We start from the raw sequence: 25231 nt of genomic DNA, 5'->3' as shown, positions 1-25231 counted from the left end.
CGGGGCCGGGACCGGGACCGGGGCCGGGGCCGGGGCCGGGGCCGCCCGCCGGGGCCGCGCCGCCCGCCGCCACGTGCCGCCCGCGCCATGGAGCTGGAGGAGCTGGGCATCCGGGAGGAGTGCGGCGTGTTCGGCTGCATCGCCTCCGGCGTGTGGCCCACGGAGCTGGACGTGCCCCATGTGATCACGCTGGGGCTGGTGGGGCTGCAGCACAGGTAAGGGGGCGGGGGGCACGGGGGTCGGGATCGGGCTGCGCGGGGCCACCGTCCGAAACCGGCGTTTCCGTGGCGGGCCGGGCCGCGGCGGCTGCCCCGGCGGCCGGTCGGGGCCCCGCGCCGGCACGTGCAGCCGGGAGGGCCCCGGTTCGCCGCCGCCGGCGGAGGAAGGAGCGAGCTGGGAGGGGAGCGGCGCGGCCGGGAGCCTGCCCGCGCCGGAGCGTCCCGTCCCGTCCCTTCCTCCCGCTCCGCGCCGGCGGGGGAGCCCCGGCAGCATCCCGGTGGCGAAGCGCGAGGACCGCCCCGCCGCCTCCCGCCCTCCCGGGCCGGCCCCGCCGACGGAGCAGCTCTCGGACGCGCTTTAGACCTCGGCTGCATCTCGCTTAAGTCGCATCCGCCCCTGCTGCCGGCCGCCGCCGGGGGGGCCGCGCCGCCGGCCGGGACGTGCGCACGTCCCGCGCTGCCCGGGAGCCTCCGGGCGGCGGGGGTGCGCCCCGCTCGGCGGCCGCTGCGCCCGCCGCCCCGTCCCAGCCGCCCCGCCACGCCGCGGCGGTGTCACACGGGCGCTGACCACCTGCCCGGCCGTCATTGTCGGCGTTACTCGAGGTGCTTGTGTTAAAGTGTAGTTCACACAAATCGAGGCTACCGAAACGGGGTGGTTCTTAAGCATTTTTAGGCTCCTACTAGCCATAGTTGTTTAGATTCATCACCATGATATAATAAAACTTCTTTTCTACCTGACATGCCTATGGCGATGGAAAACAGGCTAGATTCACTGTGATCCATGTGGATGCAGAGCTGCAAAATGAAGTTTGGGTTCTGCTTCCGTTTGGTATTCAAAGCAATAATGTTACGCACTGACATATACTAATCATTTTTTTCAGTGGTGCCAGAAAGGTATATCCTCCTTGTGGGAACACATGCACAGCCAAACACGCGCATGCTAGTTTTGTAGTACATGCTAGGCTTCTGTAGTACAAACACCTATATACTATGCTTAGGTTTCCATTTGCAAAAAGTGGGCTAAATAATCACATTCCTGACAGCCTGGGGAGGCTCTCTCAGTATACATGCACTGAATAGATAAAGTCATACATTCTTTGTATTTTTGAGGTCACAGACATGTAAAGGTTGTTGTGAAATTGTTTTGGACCAACAAGAGAAAATTGTTTATGTTGAGATTTTCTGTTTATTATAGCTGAGTTTCATATACTTTTACTGGTAAAACACTACATCCCTACATGACTGTCATATACTAATAATTTTCTTTGGGTTGCAGGTGTATCATTCATAAACTATATATATTTGCCAGTGTCCATCAAAAACGTTTTTAGTGGGAGCGATAGAGCTGCAGAATCCAAGGAACAAAGCCATGTAATGAATAGTCTCATTTTAGGTTGCGCCATTTTTCTGTGAAGAGGCTGGGAAAAAATCTTACCTCATTTGTGCTTATGCCGTTATACTGGTGGACCTGGCGTTTCTTAGTTGTAAATAAAATGACTGATGTATTTTTATTACTTTGCATCTTATTATCTCAATTTTCATTGCAACCTTATTTCGTGATTTTTCAATACACATTTTTTTCTTCTTTTTTTTCTGATGGGCACTTGACAAGTATATTTGATTTCCATGAGCTCTTTAATATCAAATATCCCCTGTGGAGGACACAACTGTAGACAATAATACTAATGTTGTGATTGAAACTGTAAGCAATTCACAAGTTCTGCAGGAAGATACACACCTAAAGGCATACATGCACTACCTCTGATGCTGATCTAACTCAATAATTGTCAAAATTTTTAAGGGATGCTTTCTTAGAGACATAAATATTATTGCATCTGTAAAGCAATACAGTCTGTTCAATTAGGTATACCTTTGCAAGCACTCAATAAAATTCTACTAAATAGGATGTTAATGTTCCCATTTCCTTCTTTAATGTTTCTCTCTAACCTCTTTGCATTTTTCTTACTGTGAGGTGTAGAAGAGGAGGCATCCCTATCAGGAAGTAAGAGGATCACAACTATTTTTCTTCCTTCTTTTTGGAATGTCTCTTGAAAACCAGAATTAAGATTTAGCATTAACTGTGTCAGTAAACTTCATTAAGCCTGTTCTTTTAAACTTAAAAACTAAGAAGTGTCTCTTAACAGTATTCCTTTAAAAATAAGTAAATATGAAAGAGAAGTATGGTAAACATTAATGGGCAGTCCCAATCAGGCCTAAGTGACTAACAGGAATTTGATTGGCCACTAGAAAATACAGTCCTTAGACTTCACCTTCAAATTAGTAAGGATGTTTAGGTAATCACTACTGGCCTTAGATACTCATAGGCATGCTCTTTTATATGCAAATTAGTCCTGTGCAATAAATCAAATTACAGAATTTGGCCCTTAATTCATCTTGGATTTTAAAAATCAGAGTATTCAAGCATGGCATTGTATCAAACTGCATTTTTGAGATGACTGATCCACAAAGAAGAGGCAGCTGTTGGGAACGTTGTAATTTCTAATCGTTGAAATTTTATCTGTATACATAAAGATCCAGAGTATTTGTTATGTGCCACAAAAACATGCAGCATAAATTCTTTGTGCTTTATGTTCTGATATAGCTGGTTGCAGCAATGTGAAGGACTTTGCTGTTTCTGATAAATGGCCTAAAATGAGGTGATAGTGTGTATTACGGTGTTAAAAAGATACTACGGCACTGGAGAGATTTACTTCAGTGAGGATGTTTGTACCTGAAAACTTGAAACTTCATACGCTGGATCAAGCCACCAAAATATTTAAGCATGTATTCAACGGCATGTGTTTGAGTAGTGCTGATTGTTTCACTGAAACTATTCTGCATGAAAAATTGTTGTGTATTTGTAAGCAAGGTTCTGGAGCGGGCCCACAAGTAGGCATATCATGACAGATACAAGATAGACTTGGAATTTCACTATCTTGACATAAGCAACAACTTTAAAACGTTTTTTTGTTTTTGGGTTTTTTAAATTAAAAAGCAGCTGCTAGATTGTTGAGGCTTAAATTCGCACTCCTTTGTAGCAGAAGTTAGAACATGGCTTTTTATTGGCTTTTACTTTATAATGGTGAACTGTGAATTAAAATGAAAACCAGTACATCCTACTCACAGGCTAATCAAGGCCTTCCACACACTAAGAACATTGTACCAATTTAAAAGTGATTTTAATTTGGTTTTAACACATTTTACAGCTACGTTAGCAGTGAATTCTCATTATGTTTGAAACTTTAAAGCTGCTAAAGCTAATGCTGTTACTCTGGCGTCAACATTAACAAGGCTTAAAAGTGGATGTTCTAAATCATCTTTACAATTTGTAAGCCAGGGAACAAAGTCACTGCAAAATCCACTGACAGCATGCCAAAATAAAGTCAGAGGATATTGGTAAGGAGAGGACTTTCTTGGGGGCGGTGAGGGAGGGAGGAGGAGTACTTTGAGTTACAAATCTATTAAACGTCATTTGAGTCCTTGACCAGGACAAACTTGCAAAGTTAATCTTGGAACAAGTGTGATTTCTGTTAACTTTTTGCAAAATTCCCTGGAAGATATTTTGGCAGTAATACTGTGTACTGAAACCTGAGTGTATCCAGCTTTGTACTGATTTTTAGAAAAGGTCTTTAAAAGGCCTCTTCTGTGCAGGTGGAAGTCCTGTTAAGTCAGGGAATACTCCTTGTCCCAACTCAGCTGGGTCTATGTATGGAATTTGTTATGAGAATCAAAGTAAATGGAGAGTGGAGGCTTGGCCAGCATGCTTTTTTGATACCTTCCCTGTTACTGTCCACTATTAAAACCCACACAAACAGAACCCAGATAATCAGCAGTGTAGGAACCTACATATGAATTTTTACCTACATGAATTTTTACTTCTCTTTCAATCTAGTAAAATTACTGGTTGCTTCCCATTAGCCATCCTTCCAAATATCTATGCTCAATAAAGCATAATGAAAGTGTTTATCTACATTATATACAACCTCTTGGCTACAAGATAGATTTTTTAAAAGGCTATTTAGCAAGCTATTGGTATCCTGTCTTACACCATGAATCTTTCAAACAAAAAGCTTGAAATTGCAATAGTATTTGGATGGGAATTTTCTGAGGAACATCGATATGCTACAGGTAATGATCCTGATAATTTGGTATGTAACATATTTACCTCTTCATTTCATCTCAAGAACCATTATGGGTTCAGCAGATCCCCCATCCCCAGATGCAAGAACTGCAGTGTTAAATGTTTTAATTGTCTAAATGCCAAATTTTGCGATTAACCATATTTTTATGTAAATTCCCTGTGGAATATACTGGGTAAGATGTTTGTCTAGCTAGTGATTGAGTCTGTATGCTGTTTTACTAGAACATTCATGCTGTATGTGCTGGTAAAACATTCCTGAGTACTTTCAGAGACGCTTACTGAATGTGGATATAGTAACCCTTTATCTTTTAGTTCTATCTTGTTTTACGTTTATAGGCCATTCTGTGCTGCTAGGTGCTGACAGCCCAGTTTAATTACATGCCACAAAGCTTACTCCTGCAGGAAGAGAGGAGGAGCGAGATCTTTTTGCTGTGGTGAGCTGTTATATCCGCTCGGCTGTTTTACCTAACTTCCTGCAGGGCTCAGGTTCCTGCATGCTCATTTTCGGAAAGTGAAGATAAGCCAGATTTCCATTCTAACCAAGTTCAAATCTCTTAGATGTAGCTGTCACAAAATGCAGTTCGGTCTCAGCTCTTATCTCTGGATGTAGAGTAACCAACTGGAATGAGATAACGTAAGAAGGAGTGGAAAAAACAGGAGGGAAGTGGTGCCAAAATGTATATACAAAAGGACGTTTCAGAGACAGCCATTATGTTTATTGTGGCCAACAGACTTTCCATTACATTAACCTATCCATAGAGTTGGCGTGAGACTGTTCGTTTTTCTTCACATTGACTGTAGTTAAGTCATCCGTGTAGGCATGATACAGCTCTCCAGTAATATTCACAGGATTGCTCTGTTGGCTTGTCTGCCCATACCTTAAATTTGAGCCTCATGCATGGAGGGAAGGTTGTACACAGCATGGGAGGTTCACGCTGGGTAGTTCAGTTCAAATAAACTGTCCTGGCTGCTCTTTCTGCCGTGTTTTGCACTACTTTCCTTGACTTTAAAAAAAGCAGAGTTGTTTGGAGGGGCTTTTTATTAGGTTAGTTTTAATTTAAATCAGTTAAATCAGTTCTGTCAGTTGGTTAACCACTTGGCCACAGGAGTGCTTGTGCCAACACAAAGGAGACCTTGCTTCAGAAGGAACAAAGGGTGAGAGTCTGGAGGGAGAGTCTTTTAAGCCGACAGTGATGCTGATAGTGCTTGTGGATCCACCAACAATGCAAGCATTTCTGCTCCCTGAAGCTCATTTTCCACCCATTTGGCCCAAATATAGTTTGGTCTACCAGGAAATAATTTAAATGGGGCATTCAGAGGACTTTCCAGGGTAACAGCCCTATCAAAGATGTGTAAAGTGACCCATTCTTCGCAGTGAATGAGTGTGCTTTAGAGAAGAATGGAACTTTTTTATATAGGTCAGAGTGGTGATTGCTCCATTTATCTGCCGCACCTCAAAAATTTCAGTATTGCCATTTGCAAACTGGGGAGGAGACAGATTTGCTCTCACAGTAATCTGAATGCCCCCCTGGTAATAGTGCAGATGTTTGAGGAGGGAGAAGAGCAAAGATCTTTGGTTTTTATAGGATTGCTGCTCTTGCCATCATTACTTGGTGTTGGTTTTGATTTTTAAGCTGGATCATTTTCATGATGTAATTTATATTAAGATTCCCAGGAGCAGTTACATGGAAACAACTTGGTCTGGCCTTTCTGCTAAAAAGGAACCATGTTGTGGATCTATGTCTGAGTAGGCCTCTCCTCCCAAACCCTTTCAGTCCTACGGTAGTGCTCTCACACATGGGTATTTAGCATGTGTCAGATGGTGTCCCAAGTTCCATTTAACTTACCCATAAGTGTGCCTAGACCAAATATTGTGTGACTGTAACAAATGTAAAGCTGTGATCAGAGCAGAGCCACAGCACAAGCTCAAGTGGATATAAAAATACACTGGAAGGATGAGTTGGATTAACTAATGCTATTTTTGAAGGGACTTCTTTTGAGAAATCCTTCACTCTAGTGACATTCTATTTAGCCCATTGTCACTACCCCAGGAGATGCTGTCAAAAGGAGACAGACCATAGCTCTAGACAACCGGAATTCTAAATGTGCAACATTCATGTTATTTTGTCTCTCAGCAAAAAGTGATGTGGAATCATAACTACAACTGCTGTGAAGAAAGGTTGTCTTGATGCCACTTTATCTATCTCAGCATCCTACATACTCAAGTAAATTAATTATCTGTATAAATGGGAGTAGCACATAAATATTAGATGATGCCAAATGCCCCATGCACTTGACATCTCTTACCATCTTTGACCAAAAATAAATGTGAACAGCAGGAAAGGAGGAGATGGCTTTCTGACAAAACAATTACAAAAAGCAAGCTATGCTTTGCAGCCACAAAACAGAATAGAAGTGGAATCCCACACAAAGGAAAGTCCACCTTCTTTGGACATTTGTTTGTCAGGTAAATCCTGCTCTCTGGGAAGTTTGCTGAGGAAAAAAACTTTTACTTGGAAAGCCACTTGTGTTCTTTCTTTTTCTCTCAGTTCTTGCTTCATGTCTACCCTCTAGTGTTGATATGAACAGTTTCCAAGTAGAGACTACAAGTGTGCTCTGCAATTCTCTGCTCTGACCTACTAGGAATTTAGACAGTCCTTTGCCTCAGTGCTTTTGTGCAGTTCTCACCTGAACAACAGTGTGTAAAAACAGATACATATTTCTTGAAAGATCTGCTTATTTTAATGAATAAAATAAGTCTTTATTTTTTATTTTCTGGAATAAGAGAAAGTTTTGGGGGGGACATTGTACTGAATGACAGTAAAGTTTTGGAAAGATTGGGATCCTTCTGCATCACTCAGAATTTTAAGTGTAGTTTGTCCTCTTTCAGTGCTAACTGCCTCCCTCAGGTTACCCTTTCTTTGGTGAGGGCAGTCACACTGCAACAAAAACAACCTTTGGGCTGCTCAAAGTTAGGCCTAGCACAGCTGAGAACTTGCTGGGCTGCTTCAGCTCACACAGAAAACCATTTGCTTTTTTTTCCCCAGCTGGGCGAGTCTTGTGTCAGGTTGAGGTGAACTAGTTTATAGGGGATCCAGCAAGCATCAGATTGCTCAGAGTAGCATGAAGAAAAGGGCATCTTCTTGTTGCAATGAGTTATCAAATCAACTTCAGCCTTGCACTCATGGAACAAAGCAGGTAGAGCACAACATGTAAGTGATCCATATTATTTTCAGTACAGTTATTTTAAAAACTTAATTTAAATCTAAATTGAACTAAACTGTTTAAATGTACTAGAGTGAATGAGGGTTGGATCACACGTTTTCCTGGTTCACATGTGGAAGGAGTAACTTGTGATTTTAGTACTGCTAGGAATGGCGAGGTCTTCAGCTGGCTCAGCATGTTCTAGAAGGATACCTGACTGCTGTGATGGCAGGGACAGATCCCTTGTTCTCCTCTCAAAGACAGCAGTTCTGTATGCAAGTAATATGATGCAAGTTCAAGGATGTATCTTTGAACCAACTCATTGCAAAGAGAGAAGAAAGACTTTTAAACCAATGATGATACCAGTATTACAAGCCAAAGAAGGTTTATACTGAGAAACCAATGTAAAATGTGAAAAGTGGTAGACAAGCATACACTGGAACAACTGTATGTCCATGTCACTGTATAAATGAGTATGATCAAAAAAATATGATTTTCTAGGGATCTTTCTTAGACTTCTCAGAATTGTTTTTAAAATGCTAGTCAAATGGCAGATAAAATCTACCTTGGTGGAAATTATTTACCTTCGTAATGTCTCTCATAAAAGAATTAACAAGAAAATAACCATAGAGCAGGAAACAAAGCACTATATCCAGTAATATTTTTGTGTAAGATTTTGTGAAGAGGGACTTAGGTGGAATTTAGGCCTCTGTGTATAAAAAAAACTGGCGGCTGTTGCTGCTGCAGTAAGGACTTGACTGTTTGACTTCAGTTGTGCCCTCATGTGTGCCCAGAACTGACCTAGCTTTGGCAGGGCTCTGTAGGTCTATGCCCAAACATGACAGAGATCCAGAAATGAGTTGTTCTGCTTGAATACACTGAAAGGAAAACTCTGGAAATGCATGCCTTGCAGGTAGTACAGGCTGTACAGTACTTACAAAAGCACAAAATGAAGTAGTGGCTAGTAGAATTTTGCAGAGTAACGGTTAGTTATGGCATGGCATTTGTCACTTACCATGTCATTGTTCCCTGCACTGTTTCTATGTCTTCTGTACTTCATTTGGTTACTGGACAAGGCAGACCCCTTGCCCAGTACAGAACAGGGACCAGAACCCATGGCTGCCCCTTCTAGGTGGGCATCAACTTTGTGTACTTTCTTTCTGGCTCATTGAATTCTCCAGTTCATTGCTGCACAGCACCATACCTTCAGCGGGCAGATGGGGATGGTCCCCCACCCCAGTATAGGCAGGTGGCAAGGCTAGGAGGAAGGTAAATGCTGATAAAGGAATTAAGTGTTGTGTTTTCCCCACCAGCCTTGCCTAACCAAAAAGAAGTTCTCTTATGGTTTCAACTGTTTGGTTAATTGCAGAGGACTAACTTGCTAGGAAGGTCATAGAGGTGGTAATTGGAAATGATGGGAAGAAATTTTAACTATACATGTTTTCTTTGATCAGTCAAAGTGTTATTTTCTTTCAATTAAGCCTGTTAATTATGACATGTAGGTGAGCCAAGGCATGTAGGCAGAGGTTATATCTTTAACTGACGTCACTGCTAAAAGCTCATAGTTAAGGATTATGATGGGAACTCATACCTTGTTTTAGTTTAAATGACTGAAGGTGAATATATTGAAGGGGAGCAAGCATGTACTCATGTGAGTGACCTACACTCATAAATAAGTATTTAATTTCTTACTATCTGAGAGAATCTCTTTGCATGCTATTTTTGTAGAAAGTTCATTAAACCAACCTGTTGTATGGCTGATGGATCAGCATACAGCTGTGTTCTGTTGAGGTCTTGCATTTCTTCCTGCTTACAAAGTCTTTCTAACAGTAACTTTTTGCCTTCTGTTACTGTGTGCACTCTCTCTGTTAATAGTTTTTGGAAGTGGAGTATGGTGTTTTCAGAAGCACTTTTCTTAAGTGGAACAGGTGACACCTCTGTGGACAAAAGCAAGGTATGTAGTTAGAATGCACAAGTCAATGAACTGCTGACACTGAAGTTTAGCACATGCTAGATTTTCCTAATGCTGTCCTTCTGTTATACTCTTTTGGCAGGCGTTTCCTGGTGTTGTGTAAGGGGTCATTGTATAACGGCAAGTAGGAATGAAGCAGACCTTGTAAAAATCACTCATATTTGAAACTGTCAGCTTTGCCTAGCTACTGCCTTCTGCAAGATGTACTTATCTAATAGGCAGTAAATGAAAGTATATTTAATCACATAGAGTTAGTCCTGTTAGTACAGTTTGTGATGGTGAACTGAGCAGGTTGAATTCAGAAATGTGGTGTTCAGATCTGTTTGTGTTCATCTGTCTGTAGACAAGACATCATTGTAGTATTAAAAATAGGGGCGAGCCTCCTAAAAACTAAGTTTGTCATCCCTCATTGTTGGACTTTTTGATTATTTAGGGCCTGACAATTCTGCCAGGAAGAAAAATAAGCTCCTGACCTTTCCTATATCAGATTGCATGCCGCATATTTCTATCCATCCGTTCATTTTTCTCTCTCAGTGATTCTATACCATATCTTCTCTTTGGAATAGCTGTCTTAACCTCTTTTCTCTTGTACAACATGTTAGACGTTACATGTTATACTTTATATGTCTAAACATGTAACTTCTTTCATTTACTGACACATAGTATAATACGAAGAAACCACAGCCATGACTGTGATATTGTCCCTATTTTCCTCTGAGCAACACAGGTAATTAAGACATCTTCTTTTAAAAATCTTTTTATCTTTTCCTTGCACTTGATTCTTATAAATCAAATAAGTACTTCCTGATGTTTACCTCATTTATACTAGGGATGAGGATAGAAATAAAGAAATTGCAGTTTTCCTTAGGCCCACATTTTTATCAGGACTCTTCTTTTGCAGATTGTTGAGGGTGAGAGAAGAATATTGGTTTTGAGCTTGGTGTTAAGTTCCAGGATTTTTTTTTTTTAACTGTTTGAGTACTGGAAACTAGAATCTGGCATCCAATTCAACAGCAGTGTATAGATGTTTTAAAAAGTCAGGGGCTCTTACCATCATTCCATGTTTTTCTCTTGATACTCAAGGATCCTGTGTTTGCTGTAACATCTCCCACTGAAACTTAGAAGAGAAAAGCAAGGTGACGTAAGTATTTTGCAGAGATTCTCAAAGCACAGTCAGTCACACACCAAAAAGCTTTATACTACAAAAGCAAATGCACTGGGACAAGTGACCTGGAGCAACGAGAATCTTCTAGAAAAGTTAGGTGCTGAGTTGGCACACAGAATCAGGGTGGAGACACATTTATTTGGCAGATGCCTCGAACAGCTTAATAACTAAAGCTTCTTTTCTGAAAGGTTACTGGTTTACTGTCTCCTGCATCAGCATTCACAGCACAGATCACACAGTCCTTTTCCAGCATGCTAAAATGTAAAACAGCCAGGTTGGCTCAAACATTCTTGGTGTTGACAAATTCCATTCACGGAGAGCAGAAATGAGCAGTAATATCTTCAGTTTCTGGATTTGGAAGAAAATGTCTGTCTTAAGAATGTGATCGAGCACAAGAATGAGGCAGGTGAGAAGCAGTGGCATCATCCCATGGTTTTGTGGATGTCATTCCAGCCTCAACTAACGGCACTACCATATGGTGCCCTTGGACACCTCATTGTGGCTCTGAGTCATGACTGAGGACAGCTGGCTTAAGGATGGCTCCAGTGGTTTCTGCTCAAGCTGTCTGTCCATGTGGCCTCTGCTGCAGAAATGGTTCAAGTCCTCAACTAACATTTGTGACGTTAAAAATTACTATCTAATATATTGAGAAAAATCAGAAGTAGTTCTGGTTTACCATAACTCGCTGAGCTCTAAGCTGCAGTGGTTAAGTTGCTTCTACAAGAGCATGTGATCTGCCTGGAGCAGGGGCCAGTGTCCCTGAAAGCTGGAGCAGTTGGCCAGTCATGAGAACCCTTACAGCAGGCACAAGGTTAGCTGTGTGGTTCCTCGATCAGAGGTCTTTTGATACTAAAATAGAAGCAAACTCTATTTAGAAAACTGATTCTGCTTTAGCAAAATTAATATAATAATTACAAGTGCTCAAATAAACATCACTGCCCTGGATTTTTCTCTCTCTTGACTGTGGTGTGAATTGAATTAATGAAGTTTGCTTTTTTGGAGTCCTTGCACTTGGCTTGATTATTACAGATTTCCGCAGTTCTAAATGGTATGAGCTTGCAGCTCTCTATCCATAACACTTTACATGCCTGCTAGATCACCTCTAAAACCTGCCACATTTTCTAGCACCATTTCACTGTATCTCACTTAAGCTTCCAAAAGCACAAAGATTCTCCAGTAACATTGAATGCTTCAGGTGCTTTCACTTTTTGTTAATGTTCTCACTTCTAAACTCCTCCAAGGACCATTTCTGTTCGCTGAGTATTGCCTACGTGACCATGCAGATACAGGTTCTTCAGTTATTTTCCCTCCCCATTCTGGCCACATATTTCACCCCTACAGCATGGGTCAACACGCAACTTTAAGTTTCATTTTAAGCGCTTTATCTCATCACTGAAGTTTTTAGTACCTGATAGGAGACTTGAACTTTCACATCCCCAGCTCGAGGGACCCAGAGGCTGTCTTCTTAAGATACAGTCAACTTCATCGTAAAATCTCATTTTTCTCCTGGGATTACCAAGATGCTCATTTTCCTTCTGCAGTGCGCGGTATTCATATTTTAGGTTCTTGTACTTTGTGCGACATTGTTTCCAGTCTCTGTCTATACCACGTTTCATTAACCTTCTGGCAATTTCCTCAAATATTTCTTTATTTCTTGTGGCCCCTTCAAGCATTTGTTGTATCTTTTCATCTGACCATATGTTTATCAGAGCTCTGACTTCATTATCACTCCAGTGTTTTCCTGCTCCAGTATCATTAACTGTAATAACTTTAAAGTGATTTTGTGCTTCTTCCAAGGGAATGTGATTGTCTGAAAATATAAATGAAACAACAACTGAGTATTGCTGAATATACATACATTAAAGTGTAATTGTAGCTAGTGCTTTGGTAACAAGCTGAAGGATTAATGTTTATAATAATCTCGTTATGAAAATCTTTCAACTTTACAACATTAATACCCATACATGATTACATTTCTCTTAAGTATGCAAAATATGTAGCAAGTGAAATCTCTTGTTTCTCCAAGGCATCTAAAATTCCACATTTTGTCAGTGTAATTTTGTTGCTGTTGTCAAATTAAAGACAGATGTATCCAAGTTTTACGTGCAGGAAAGCAATAGGCCTTAAGCTTTAAAGCAACAAATATCAGCATTGATAAGAAAATGGCTTTCCAGTATAGTTTCAAATTAGAATGGCAATGCAAAATATCATGCAGTGAAAATGCTACTGGGGATCCAATAGAAGAAAAAAATCTTACCTGCATATTCAGAAACAGGCAGATGCTGCTTATCAGATAAGTACAGAATGCAAAGATGAACTCTAGTATTAATACCAGTTTTGCTCATGACAGGGAATAGAGCTATGAAACTAATTTTTAAGCTTAGTGATAAAGCTAGACTGGAGTCAGAAGTAGAAAAGCAGAGCTATGTTTACAGTAGAGATCTGGTTGCTCCAGCTTTGGTACTGAAATTACAATGCGATTTTGTTTCAGAATAAATGCATGGAAATTAATACTCACCTGTCCCAACCGTCCGTTTTGCTACTGGCGTACAAGATCTGTCTTCTGAGGTATCATCATCTTCTTGAGAATCATCATCTATAGAAACACACAGTTTTAAATAACATAGACTTGGACTTAGACAAATAAATTGCTAATGTTATTGTCATCCTCTGCAGGTAACACCTATCTTCAATTAAAAATGTTGTAACCCATTAGTCTAACCCATTAGTTATAACAAGTGTTCTGCCACATGCCTCCCTAAATCAAATTATTTATTGGCATTTCTCGTAAGCCCTATCTTTCTTTCTGCCCCCGCATTCCCCAAAAGGTAGCTGTGGATGCAACACAGATTTAAAATACTTGATTAAACACGTAGGCATACGTGGATGATTTGTATCTCACATATAAGTCGATTTGCATAACATCTTTGTACACATTGATGAGCCCAGGTGTGCCTTCCAGTTTTTTTCCTAGGTGATGTGGGTAGGGCAGGCTTGGTGAGGCTCTCGTGCCGTTTGTAAGGGCACGCGTCTGCGGATTCACTCACGCCTAATGGGGTTTGGACTGCAGCATTTCCCTTCGTGGCATCATGCGTGCTCCCCCACTGCTGTCATGAAATGAGCAGGAACTCGGGCCCTAGAAGACCATTGCTGTGCACGCGATTCGGCTGCGATGAGGAGGAGTGTGAGGCACAGGCACCTGTTGGCAGACCTGCATGCACAGTCATTTTGCATAAGCTGCATTTCATACCTTTGCTCCTTATTCCTACTTGTTCTCCTCTATTCAGGACTCCTTTTTACAACAAAAGAAAAAGTGGTTTAGAGTCCATTTTAGTAAGCTGCTGTGGTGGGTTTCAAAGCTGGGCTTTGAGGCGTGCCTTCCCTGATTCCGGGAGGGAGGGCAGGGAGGGATGTTAGGTTTTGTGGGGAAGGTTGCATACTTTTGCTTTCCTTTAGGAGACAGCCATGTTTGTTTACTTTTGGGTGAAAGGCTTGTCTCTGATACAGAGCTTTTGTGATGGAGATAACATAAGCAGAAGAAAAATTGGAAAACAAACAATTCATTAATGCTTTTGTGGAAATCTTTAGCCTTAGCTTAAATTGCACTTTCTATATGTAGGGATGGCTCTATCCAAAACTATTCGATGTGGCTTAAGTGACAAAACAGGGAAGACAGAAGAACTATTTTTTATTCTACCAGCATTGTGAGTTCTCTTCAAAATTCTATCTCTAACAGGATAGAAACATCATTATATTAGTTTTCTGCATGTCTACATGCCAGGTTTTTTTCCCTCTGCAGAGCTGGGGCTATAATAGCTTTGCACTCTTTTGCAGCATAAAAACTATTCCCTTCAGAAGTAAAATTCAGGAGCCCTCAGAATTCTTGAAATCATCTATGGACATCAAAACCCAGCTCTGCTGACTCTGGGCTCATTTCCTCATGCTTGGACTTCTCTGAGGCTGAAAGTTCACTTTTGTGTGGAATTACTTTTTGGGTAGGGAGGAAGAGAAGGATAAGTTCTCATTGTTTTGGTAGGGGATGTCATTTGGAAATACAACCTTGGGCCAAAATGGAGCAGTAGGTCTACTCTTGGGCTCTTAAAGGATTTTTTTTTTTTAACCTATTACCAAAACCCCCATGGCTTTCATTTATGTGCTCGTTCTCTCAACCATGCTGGCTCTCTAATCTTTTTCTGCCTTTGGCAATGGCACTCGCGTACTGCTGACTTGCTTGATTACTATCCTCAATTGGATATTGCATGACAGGAACAGGGAATTTGTGTGTATAAGGCAGTCAGTTGATTTGCATGACATTTTATTCTCTGTCATTGTGTATGAACTCTTCTCTTTGCATTAGTGTGACCTCGCTATGTCTCTGAACTTTCAGGGACACAGCTTTACTTTATCCTCAATGTAACTTGTGTTTCTGTGTGTCATTGCTGTGATGGCATTGCTCGGATGTTGTCCTCAGTGTCATACTTGTTGCAGTTGTCTTTCATAATCAAGATCAGCCTATGCAAACAGTTGTAAAAGCTGTGTTGGATAGCGTGTCTCAACACCCAAACTCCAGATAACATAATTGCCAAGAAGGAAGCTCTTGCCTAGATCACAGAAATACTGATGCATACAATAGAAATATTCTTATGGTAGAAACTTTCAGTGTAAAAGGTCAAAGAGTTGTTGTTCACAGAATCATTATAATGGAATTTTTTATTCTTTCCATTAACTTCTGGGTACAAACAGCACTACCGTGAAGTATATTTTGATCCAGGATGTCAGGTCAATAGATTTCAATGTCATGATTATTTCCTCTGACGCCTTTTTTTCATGACCTTCCATGGTTCCTATGCTCATTTATTCCAGAAGATTAATATCCCTACTGTATTGTTAAATTTTAACATTTTTAATAAAACAAATCTTCTCCTGAATACTTGTCATTGAATGTATGACTTCTACATATTGCTGAGGCTCTGATTTCAGTTTTACTTGTAAAATAATTCAGAATATTTATGAAAATTGTTTGATAGTGAATAGTCTGAAATTAAATGCACTGTCATTAAGTAGTTTGAAAAGACAGACAAGGTATAAAATGTTCAGTGTTTCTGAGACAGCTATTTAGCTCTCCAGTTTATCCTCTCTAGCAACCGTGTATGAAAAAGAACAGTATTTGTGCCACAATCAAATGCAGACTTATCACATCTAGCATAATAAGGAGTATGCTGTCTGGGAAAATAAGATCTTGTTATTAATTGGGGGAAGGAGAAATAAGTGTTTATACCTTTTTGCACTATGAAATCAAACAAAAAACAGATATTATGATAACCTAGAAGTAGAACGAGTATAATGTGCGGGAATAACACACGAACCTTAGAAATCTGCAGTTCCCAGTAAAGTAGAATGTGCTGTTATAACCATCAAGACACAGTCTTGACCTACCTATGTCAATCGTTTCCTTCTTTATTTGTGTAGCTTCCAGAGCTGCCGGGGAGTTGGCAAAGTCCTCCTCATCTTCAAGGATTTCTGTAAAAAAAAAATTTGCGGAGTTATTATTAACTAAACAGGTCTTGAGTTACCAACTTCAGAATGCCATTAATGATAACTATTGTTAAAGATGTCATCTCTTAATACATTAAAGCTGCCATTTCTCTGCAATAGTGGGCTTAAGAGCAGAGTGTATGCACTTATATATTAAAATAAATCCAGAACACCAGGTAACAGCTGCATAATGTTTATGGATTAAGTGTGCAAACTCTTAAGTTATTTAAACCTGGATCAGAATTTGTAGAATGGTTCACTGATCGTGCTTGTAAGATACGTAGTAACTGGTGAACCTCTATGCAGCAGAACAGGCAAGACGGTGACTTTCATAAGGGGTGCTTCAATACATACTGAAATTATTGAAAGACTCCCAAGCGACTGATGCCAAGAGTCACTGAATTAGCCCCAAAAGGGGCAAGGGTCCTGACATTGCATCAGGGTGCTGTGCCTGGATGATTGATCTGCAAGGCCGCCTGCCCGCGTGATGAAGACAAAGTACTAAATGCCTGTCCTGAGAGCATCCCCCCTGCTGCAGCTTGCGAGGGGTTTACATCACACAGCTGGGCCCCGGCTCCGGGCAGGGTGACAGAGGTGACAGAGGTGTCGCTGGGCTCCCCTGCACGGGGAGGAGATCTCCGCTCCTCTGCCATTGGGCCTCTGGTGTTTAAGGGAGAACTCCACCCCTCCGCCCTGGGAGGGAGGGATGGACAGGCGATGATGCAAGTGGTCTCTCTGATCCCCGTTTCCAGGTGAGGACACTGCTGTACAGAGATTAAATGGTGAAGGCCACACCGCGGATCGATGACAGCAGTTTCTGGCTCCCAGCCTGTTCTCAGTCCATTCAAGAATATTGCCCCTAAACGTTGAGCAATAAAGCATAATCTAGAGCCATTTTATTAAAAATTACCCCCCAAATCAATACGGCCTTGTTTGCATCAGATGTTCTTTACGATGTGACCAGCATCATGTGCCTTTTTTTTTTTTTCCTTAGCGAGCCAAGAATGTGGGTAGGGAGCCTGGCTTTTTTTCTAAGCCACCGTTCAGAGTTTTTGGAGGCAGGGCAGGAGGAGAGCAAGATGGAGCCAAACAGAACAAACCATCGACAGTTTCTGGCATGGATAAAACACAGTGGCTCCGTCCACATTGTTTAGTGAAGCTACAGACAGTTGCCAGCAAATATGCTTAATCTCTACTTTGTGTTTGAAGCATTGTTTACAAGGCCACCAGAGCAATGCTGTCGCAGTCTTTTCTTTTACCCACTCAGACTGATACAAGCTCTGTTCTCTTTTGGCACTCTGTCACTATCACTATTTATCCTGTTTTCTGGCTCATAAGGCAAGATTAGTAATTTGTCTCCTAATCCTCACCCTCATGTGTGTCTTGTATAGTATAAAAGTGGAATGGGAAATGTCAAAGCTAGGGAAAATTTTCAGTGTGTGGCCCATGTCTACTCTCCAACAGCTTGCAAAGTTGCTGCCATCTCTGTTATGCAGATCTGTGAGACTGGATACAGACAACTCGGATGCACAGTTAGGAGTTTGTGTCTGCAGCCCAAATATGCCTTGGACTAAGCCAGTGAATAATCAAGAACTTTTGGTTTTGCACTTCTCTGAAACGCTCTACTTTACACTAGCCTGGGACATATGTGTTAAAACATTATCTTTTGACTTTTTATCTGTACATGTTAAAATTCCAAGCACACAGCAGTAAGTGTTCAAGCCAACATAAGTGCCCGAGTAGGTACTGACTTAAGATCTTTAAACAACAGATTTTTAAAAAGCCCTTGATTGGGAATGTATCTTGGCAGTGTCATGACTTATGCCAAATTTCTTCTGAGAGGGACATGTAGTAAAGTATGCGGGGCACCAAAAATCCTAAAAAATAATGACAAGAAAAGTAATTTGTTTGAAGCAAAATACTTGCTGTAGATATCAGGCTACATCAGGCTACTGGCATTCCTTAGAATCTTGTTTTCATCTCCACTGTTGTTCCCTGGCACTTCAGATTTAATCAAACACCTATACGCAGTCTGTGGTCATACTGCAAAGTCTGACACATGTGGAACGTACATGTACGTGGCGTTTGAATTGACTGACTACTGCCCATGCAAACTGAAGCAATTGGCTCTTCTGAATAGGTTTCTGGAATTAACTGCCCTTAAAAGTGATCCCATGAAATAGAAAACATCAGTCAAAATGACTAAATAAGGGTTTATTTCCAGATTGATTTAATGTGGATATCTTTTACCAGAAAAGAGAAAAATTTACAGTGGCCCCAGCCTTTGCTAGGCTGCTTTTGCTAAAAACTCAATGGGTTTGTGATTGCTATGATGCTCTTGCACCCTCTGCTGGCCAGTCTGTTGAGAAAGCTACTACAGGGCAGCACTGCCAGAGAAATTTCAGTAACTCTTACAGTCTGTAGAGGAATGTGTAAGGATTTATTTGCCTCTGTCTTTTCCTTCTCAGGTGGGCATTTGCTGCTCTTTGCGTAGCAAATACATGTGGGCAGAGGAGAAAAACAATGCCATGAAACATCAATGAACTAGGTATTTTCCTGAAACTGGTGTATTTGTCTTTTGACTAATACCGTCTTAATTTTTTCCTTACTAGAGTATGGCAAACCTGATTGGACTGTTTATAAAGATTGGCAGTGGTGGCAATGTTACTGGGACTAATAACTCAGATTCACATGTAAGATCGTGAGAAGCACATGCACTTCTGAGGCAGCTTGTGCACCTCTGCTCATTTATGCAGCTGCGGTTGCCAGAAGGCAGATGTCTGCCCAGGCTAGCTAGTGTATATCTAGACAAGTGTATGTATAACTCTGACTGCAGAGTACATTGACTCCATGTACTAATTAGGAAGATACCCTGATACAAGGTTAACAATTTCTAAATTCTTATTTATGTCAAATTGGGTTTTTTTACAATTTTTTTTTAAAGGCACATGAGTATATATAAATTATAATTACATGCTTGTTGGGAAACAGTTTTCTACGGAAGTTCTGTTGAATATGGAGTAGTCTTTAAGAAGTCACATCCTAAAGGCTATCGATTGTCAGACCTCTACTGATATCAAAGAACCCATGTAATATATCACCGCCTGATTGCCTTTTTCACTATTTATCAGCACGTAAATTCATGAATACAGAGGTACATGCAATCTCTTTACTTAGCAGTTTCTCACTTTAAATTTATTTAAACTGTCTAGGAAAGGCATGTACCACGATTAGAGAATAAAGGGTCTCCGTGATACTGTAATGTAAAAAGTGTGCATCTCTGCTCTGCTTTACGTAATATACCTAATTATGTTACCATTAATAACATTAAAGTCTAGTTGTTTTACCATCTGTTATAAAATGATTTGAGTCTGTATTGTTCATTTGGGAATGAGGGAAAGAATTCTGGAAACTGAAACTGCATCTCTTCATGATGGAGTGCTGTGGTTTTGCCTTTTTTTCCTCACAGAAGTTTGGATAGTAGTCTTTAGAGTGGATAGGCTGAGCCAGAGACACTTCTGAAACACTTGCTATTTTAATCTTTCCTCACAAAATCAGATTGCAATTACAATTACCCAGAAACAAACAAAATATGCAGTTAAAATACATGTATTTGAGAAGGGAAATGGTAACTATAGATGTCTTAACACCTACACTTATCCTAAAGGAATGTTAAAGTGTCAAAAATGAGTACTCAAAACTTTACTACAAGTATTCAGTTAACTTTATCTTAAATAACTCGTTTGGAAGATTGTAGTCTAAAAAGTTAAAATATTACGTAGCTGCAGGCAGTTGAAAACTATGTCAGATGACAGTTCAGTGGCACTGCTGAATCTATGTATTATTACAGTGTCTTACTACTGTTCATGTATATGTAGTAATTTTACTTGTTGATAGGGAGAAATGGAATTTGATGCATTTTACAAGTAGTCTTAACTGGATCCCACAAAGTACTGTTTATGATTTCTTATATATTTTGTCTCTCTCAAAATGAGGTCCCTATAGGCACTTTTGATGACAACCTATTTTTCTCGAATGAATGCCTGAAGTGCCCATGGTGATCTGGTAAAAGGCCAGTTATATATTTCTTTGTTAGTAAATTTAAATTAATGAATGTAATTGCTCTTCAATGGTAAAACAAAAATGCTACTGTCCAGTATACCTCAAATTACCTCTCATGATCAACCATGTCTTTACTTACTTGTCATAGCTGTTTCTTTCGTTATATGCAGGGCTGCCCGATTCTCTGGAGTAGTATTTACAGTAACATCATCTGTCAGAAGATTTTTAATTTGATATTAAAAACTTTCAAGTTCACGTTAGACCATTTTAAATTCTGTAAGACTACTCCTTAATGCCTAATTTAGACCATATTCTGCCTCATGCTACTGAAAGAGATCACGAGGTCCTCTGTTGTGGAGAGTCAAGTTTGTCAGCCTTCGAGACTTTAATGCGTCTCTAGCTGAATGTTAAACTCCCACTTCCCCTGAAAGTTACACTTTCAGATGTAAACCATAATGTTTCTTTGTAAAGAGCATATGACCTTCATATTCAGTGCTGGTAGTGACACTCTTAAATGAAGTTTTCATCCCGACATGAGCATTTACACAATGATATTAAATACAGATCACATTATGTTGTGAAAAAGAGAATGCTGTATTAGTTCATGCACAGACTGAACAGTTCTAATCCTTGGGAAGACATAGTTTAAGTAAAAGTAAATGCAGTAATACATTGCACTCAACCTGCTTAAACCAATAGTTTCTTAGTTACATCTTGGGTCATGAATCTTTGAAAACATTACTTACTAGACTGTTTTTATCAAATTTAGCAGAGCACTGTAAATGTGCACATATGCCTGTATTGAAAATATGGTTATCACTATGATGTTATCTCCTGCTTATAAGTTTTTTAGGCCTCTGCATTTTCTAATCGTACTTACAATGTGGGCTTATTTTAGAAATCCATATTAATTTACTAAATTTAGGGATTTATATAAAATAGAAGACTTTTCAGTTTACCTGAGTCAGAAACTTTCTTTATATCTGCAACCCGTAGGTCTTCTGACATATTACTAACAGAGTCCTCTTCACCTGTGTCTCCAGGCATTTCTGCGTGAATAATGCTATGTTAATTAGGGCACCGCATTTGTGTACTACATAAGAACAGCTGTGCTGTGTCAAATCAAAAGATCCGTCCAACCTAGGATGCTCTTTATGCCAGCAGGCAGTAGTAGCTGCATTAGCAAAAAGCCTAGAAACGGCAACTGAAGAGTGAATCTTCCCCCAAAATGTTCTCGTAGTTTTCAGCCAGAGGCTGTCTTTGTGTTATATTTTTCTTGACTTCCTCCATTACTTTACTAACTTCTAGTCATATATTTGGCCACTGTAATATCATCCCCTGTGTAGCATTCTTACTGTGTAATAAAGAGTTTTATGTTTAATTCTGTTTGTAAACAACAGGCATATTTCTGGTTGTACATAACCAATAAAAAATGTTTTAACTCCTGGGTAGTGTAGGTTCATCAGTCTACTCTTAATTCTGCATTAATCCATCCATTACCAAGTTATTCGTCAGTAACCACACAAAAATAAAGGCAAGCTCTGCCAGCATTCTTGGTGCTATTCCTTTTGCTATTTTCACAATAGTTGTCCCACTAGTTTGGGAGTCTTGCTCCAAAGGCCAGTAAAACTGGGCTATTGGGGACCATAAGAGAAGGCCAGTTTAAATGTTAATTTTTTAACCAATGTCTGTAACTACAGACTTCTTTTGCTCAATGTCTTCATTTTTCCAGTAACACAGTCTGACCATCTCTCTGATCCATTTTTTTATCTAAGCTGGGAACAGTCTCTTCTGCCATGATTTTGACTGGAATGGTCTCTCTGTATCACTTTATCTTACCCTATGTCTTCATCTTTTTTTCCTCCTTTTGTTTCTCAGTTCTATTAAAAAAAGTTTGGGGCCATCACTCAATCTGAAAGATTACCTTATAATGTAAGACAAAACTACTAGACAAAATAGTAAATTTCCATTCAGTGTTTTTTTCCCCCCAGCAAACTGGTTCATCTAGATGGTTGCTTTTTGGGGGGTTCTTTTAAGGTCTCTCTTGTGCTGGAAAACTAAAAATTTTAAATTATATATGGGTAGCTGAAGTACTTACCTGTGGAGTCCTTTTCTGATTTTGCTTCTGTCCATTCTGGAGGCCTCTCACTTTCATCATTATCTGATTTACTTGCTTGTTCCATGGTGCTGTGCCCCAGAATAGCATCCAGTTCATTAAAAAATTTCATACTTTTACTTGTACTCCCTGAGTCTTGGGCACTTTTTACACTCTTGTATTCATGTTTCAGATTTTTATATTTTGTCCTGCACTGCTTCCAGTCCCTGTCAATTCCAAACTTTTGAAGTCTAGCAGCAACCTGTTCAAATATTCTTTTATTTCTCACTGTCCCCTCCAGTTGTTGCTGGATATTTTTGTCTGACCATATGCGTATCAAAGCTCTGACTTCATTAACAGTCCAGTGTTTTCCTCCTTCATTTGCTACTGTTGGAATAAAAGCCGGTGTTTTGGAAGCCTCTATTGCTGACGTTGGATTACCTGCATCGTGTTGGGTAGGGGAGAGACACAGATACGGGTTACCTGCATTGGGTGGTTGGGGTGGGGAAAGGACAGAGAGAATGAGAATGAAGTATGCTGTTTCCTCATGACTTGTCTCTCCAGAGAAAGATGGAGCAGCTGTGACATTAAAATCAAGCTATCGGTTATTAATTTGTCAGCGTTTTTGTTAATTCTGGCATTTTTGCCTTCTCTTGAAAACCAATATTAAGATAGCACATGTACATTTAATTAATCTAAGAGGAACATTTCCTTCTTCGGTGCCCTAATACACTGAACTTTTACTTCTAACACCTCTGAGAATAACCAATGAGCTGTTTTGTCACTCAGACATTAGAGAGGAGGAGAGTGCTGTTTGGAAGATACAATAATAAACTGGGCCCTGAGTCACTGACGCTAGCATCAAGACTGAACTTTCTGCATTCGTGCCATACTTCCGGTTTTACCCACATGGAGAGATTTAAACTGGGTAAGGATCTGAAGAATCTGATCCTTAACTCTTAACAAAGCACCCCGTTTGTGGGGAGCTGAGGAATGGAGACTTTTGCCTTAAGTCACACAAGAACATTTGTGTGATAATGAAACCAGTTCTCATGGTACAGAACCTCCACCTTTCTCAGTGCAGGTCAATCAAAAATATTTGGGTTTTTTTAGTAAAAATTAAAGTTTGAGTTACCTTACTCTGCAGAAATTTTTTCATTTTCTCCAGTCTTCAACTTTAATATTAGGAGGTAAAGGATGCCATGCAATTACTTAAAACACTGAAATATGATCTTTTGCAGTTTTTTTAATGTTTCCTTTTTTCTAATTATGAATTTGCTTTAAGACTTCATTTTGATTATCAAATTAGTTTGGAAAGTGGTTTCTCATGCATTTTCTAAATCTTTGCAAAAATAGCTTTCTAAAAAAAACACAATTGCAGTGCTTCGTCAAAGAGAGCAAACATGAAAGTACACAGTAACTGACAGGTTTTTGCAATCATACTGAAGTGATAAATGCCTTTGTCAGTGTCTTATCCTAAAAGGGCAAGCCAGGTTACGGGGGTTGCATACTTTATAGTCACTGAGCTTTGTGTGATGGCAGAAATATCTGACCTTTGCTTGTACATACAGCTTCGGTGGAGCATACTTGTGTATAATAACCTGTCTGGGGACAAACTTGTCCTAGATAGAGGCATTCTTTGCTAGTCTCTGCAATTCATTCTAGTTGTGAAAAAGCTGTACTAAGATACCAGTTTTTTCCCTGTTAGTCCTGTGTTAATCAGGACTCTGCAGCAGCCAGCTCATTGCAGCAGCCAGCTCACTGATATGTTGTCGAGGAGGGTAATTATCAGGTGACATATCAATTATGCTTTCTTCGTTTCTTCCTGAGGGAGTGAAAGAAAATGCTTGTTTACAGGTGAATGCAACCGTAGGAATTGCCATGGTTGACAACTGCCAACATCAGATAGGCCTGATGTAGTCTCTGCTCAGTGTTACTGGGAGTATTTCAACTATCTGTACTTCCAGAGTGGTTCATTCTTCACTACCAGAGAGTGCCACGGAGACCAGAGAGAAAAGGCCCAGGGGAAGAAAAGAGGAAGAAGAATGTGGAAGGTGCTCCCTGCACTTCCCAGTCAAAGCCATAGAATATGGGGCAATCTGGGAGGGATAATGTTTCTTTAGTTCCTGTGTAGACCAGTATTTCTCACTAGTAAGTTCATTTGCAACTGAGCTCACTTTCAGTTGTGGATATAAGTTCAAATGAGTTCTAGTGACTCAGTGCATTGCTCATTCATTCTGCTATATGCAGAGTGGAAAACAGTGGCTTTGTTCCTCATTCCCTTTAAAAAACACTGTGATTCAAAATATCTTACCCACAAGCACCACTTTGAAACAAAGTTGTTACGGTCACTGTGAAAATTTTCCCTATGTCTCAAATGTATTTTAGCTCTAATTTGTTTAAAAAAAAATTGTTAAGACAGGATATACATTTTTTTTATCTGAAAGATATGTTTATGCCATATTTGATTTTTTTCTAAGCTTCCTCAAAATGAGAAATCTGCTGAAATGAAACCAAAATATTAAGCAATATAGATACAGAGGACTCAACATTTTTCTTTCAGTGGTGTCTGAAATAGTGCCTGATATCTAAAGACTAAGAGAGGCACTAGGGAAGACATTTTAGTATCAGTACATAACTTGAGAGCCCATGCAATTGAATTTATTTTTCTGGCTTTGTAGAAAGCAGCTTTCTCAGAATTGAAGATTTTTTAGCAGGCCAAATGAATTTGCTTGGCAGTGTGTTGCAAGAGCACTGAGTAACACAGACATATTCCTGTAAAATTTGATTCAGATACTTACTGCAAGAAAAGTTTTGTTTATATATATGTGCATATAAT

General features: G+C 40.1%; 1 protein-coding gene across 1 annotated transcript in view; it reads right to left on the bottom strand.

Annotated features, from left to right (window-relative positions):
• PAICS (phosphoribosylaminoimidazole carboxylase and phosphoribosylaminoimidazolesuccinocarboxamide synthase) overlaps positions 1 to 25231 on the bottom strand; it is a 41789-nt gene that overhangs the window by 10275 nt on the left and 6283 nt on the right. The window contains exons 3-10 of the mRNA XM_050895560.1: positions 22396 to 22833; positions 21257 to 21346; positions 16137 to 16220; positions 13219 to 13296; positions 12109 to 12510; positions 10587 to 10652; positions 9310 to 9500; positions 7257 to 7298 (exon numbers count right to left, since the gene is read on the bottom strand). Of these exons, the coding sequence (XP_050751517.1) occupies positions 7257 to 7298; positions 9310 to 9500; positions 10587 to 10652; positions 12109 to 12510; positions 13219 to 13296; positions 16137 to 16220; positions 21257 to 21346; positions 22396 to 22833 (1391 nt within the window). The remainder of the gene's footprint in view (positions 1 to 7256; positions 7299 to 9309; positions 9501 to 10586; positions 10653 to 12108; positions 12511 to 13218; positions 13297 to 16136; positions 16221 to 21256; positions 21347 to 22395; positions 22834 to 25231) is intronic.

Source organism: Gymnogyps californianus, chromosome 4, assembly GCF_018139145.2.
Source record: "Gymnogyps californianus isolate 813 chromosome 4, ASM1813914v2, whole genome shotgun sequence".
Classification (NCBI taxonomy): domain Eukaryota; kingdom Metazoa; phylum Chordata; class Aves; order Accipitriformes; family Cathartidae; genus Gymnogyps; species Gymnogyps californianus.
The sequence above is the reverse complement of the archived record's forward strand: the minus strand, read 5'-3'. Positions and strand labels throughout refer to the sequence as shown.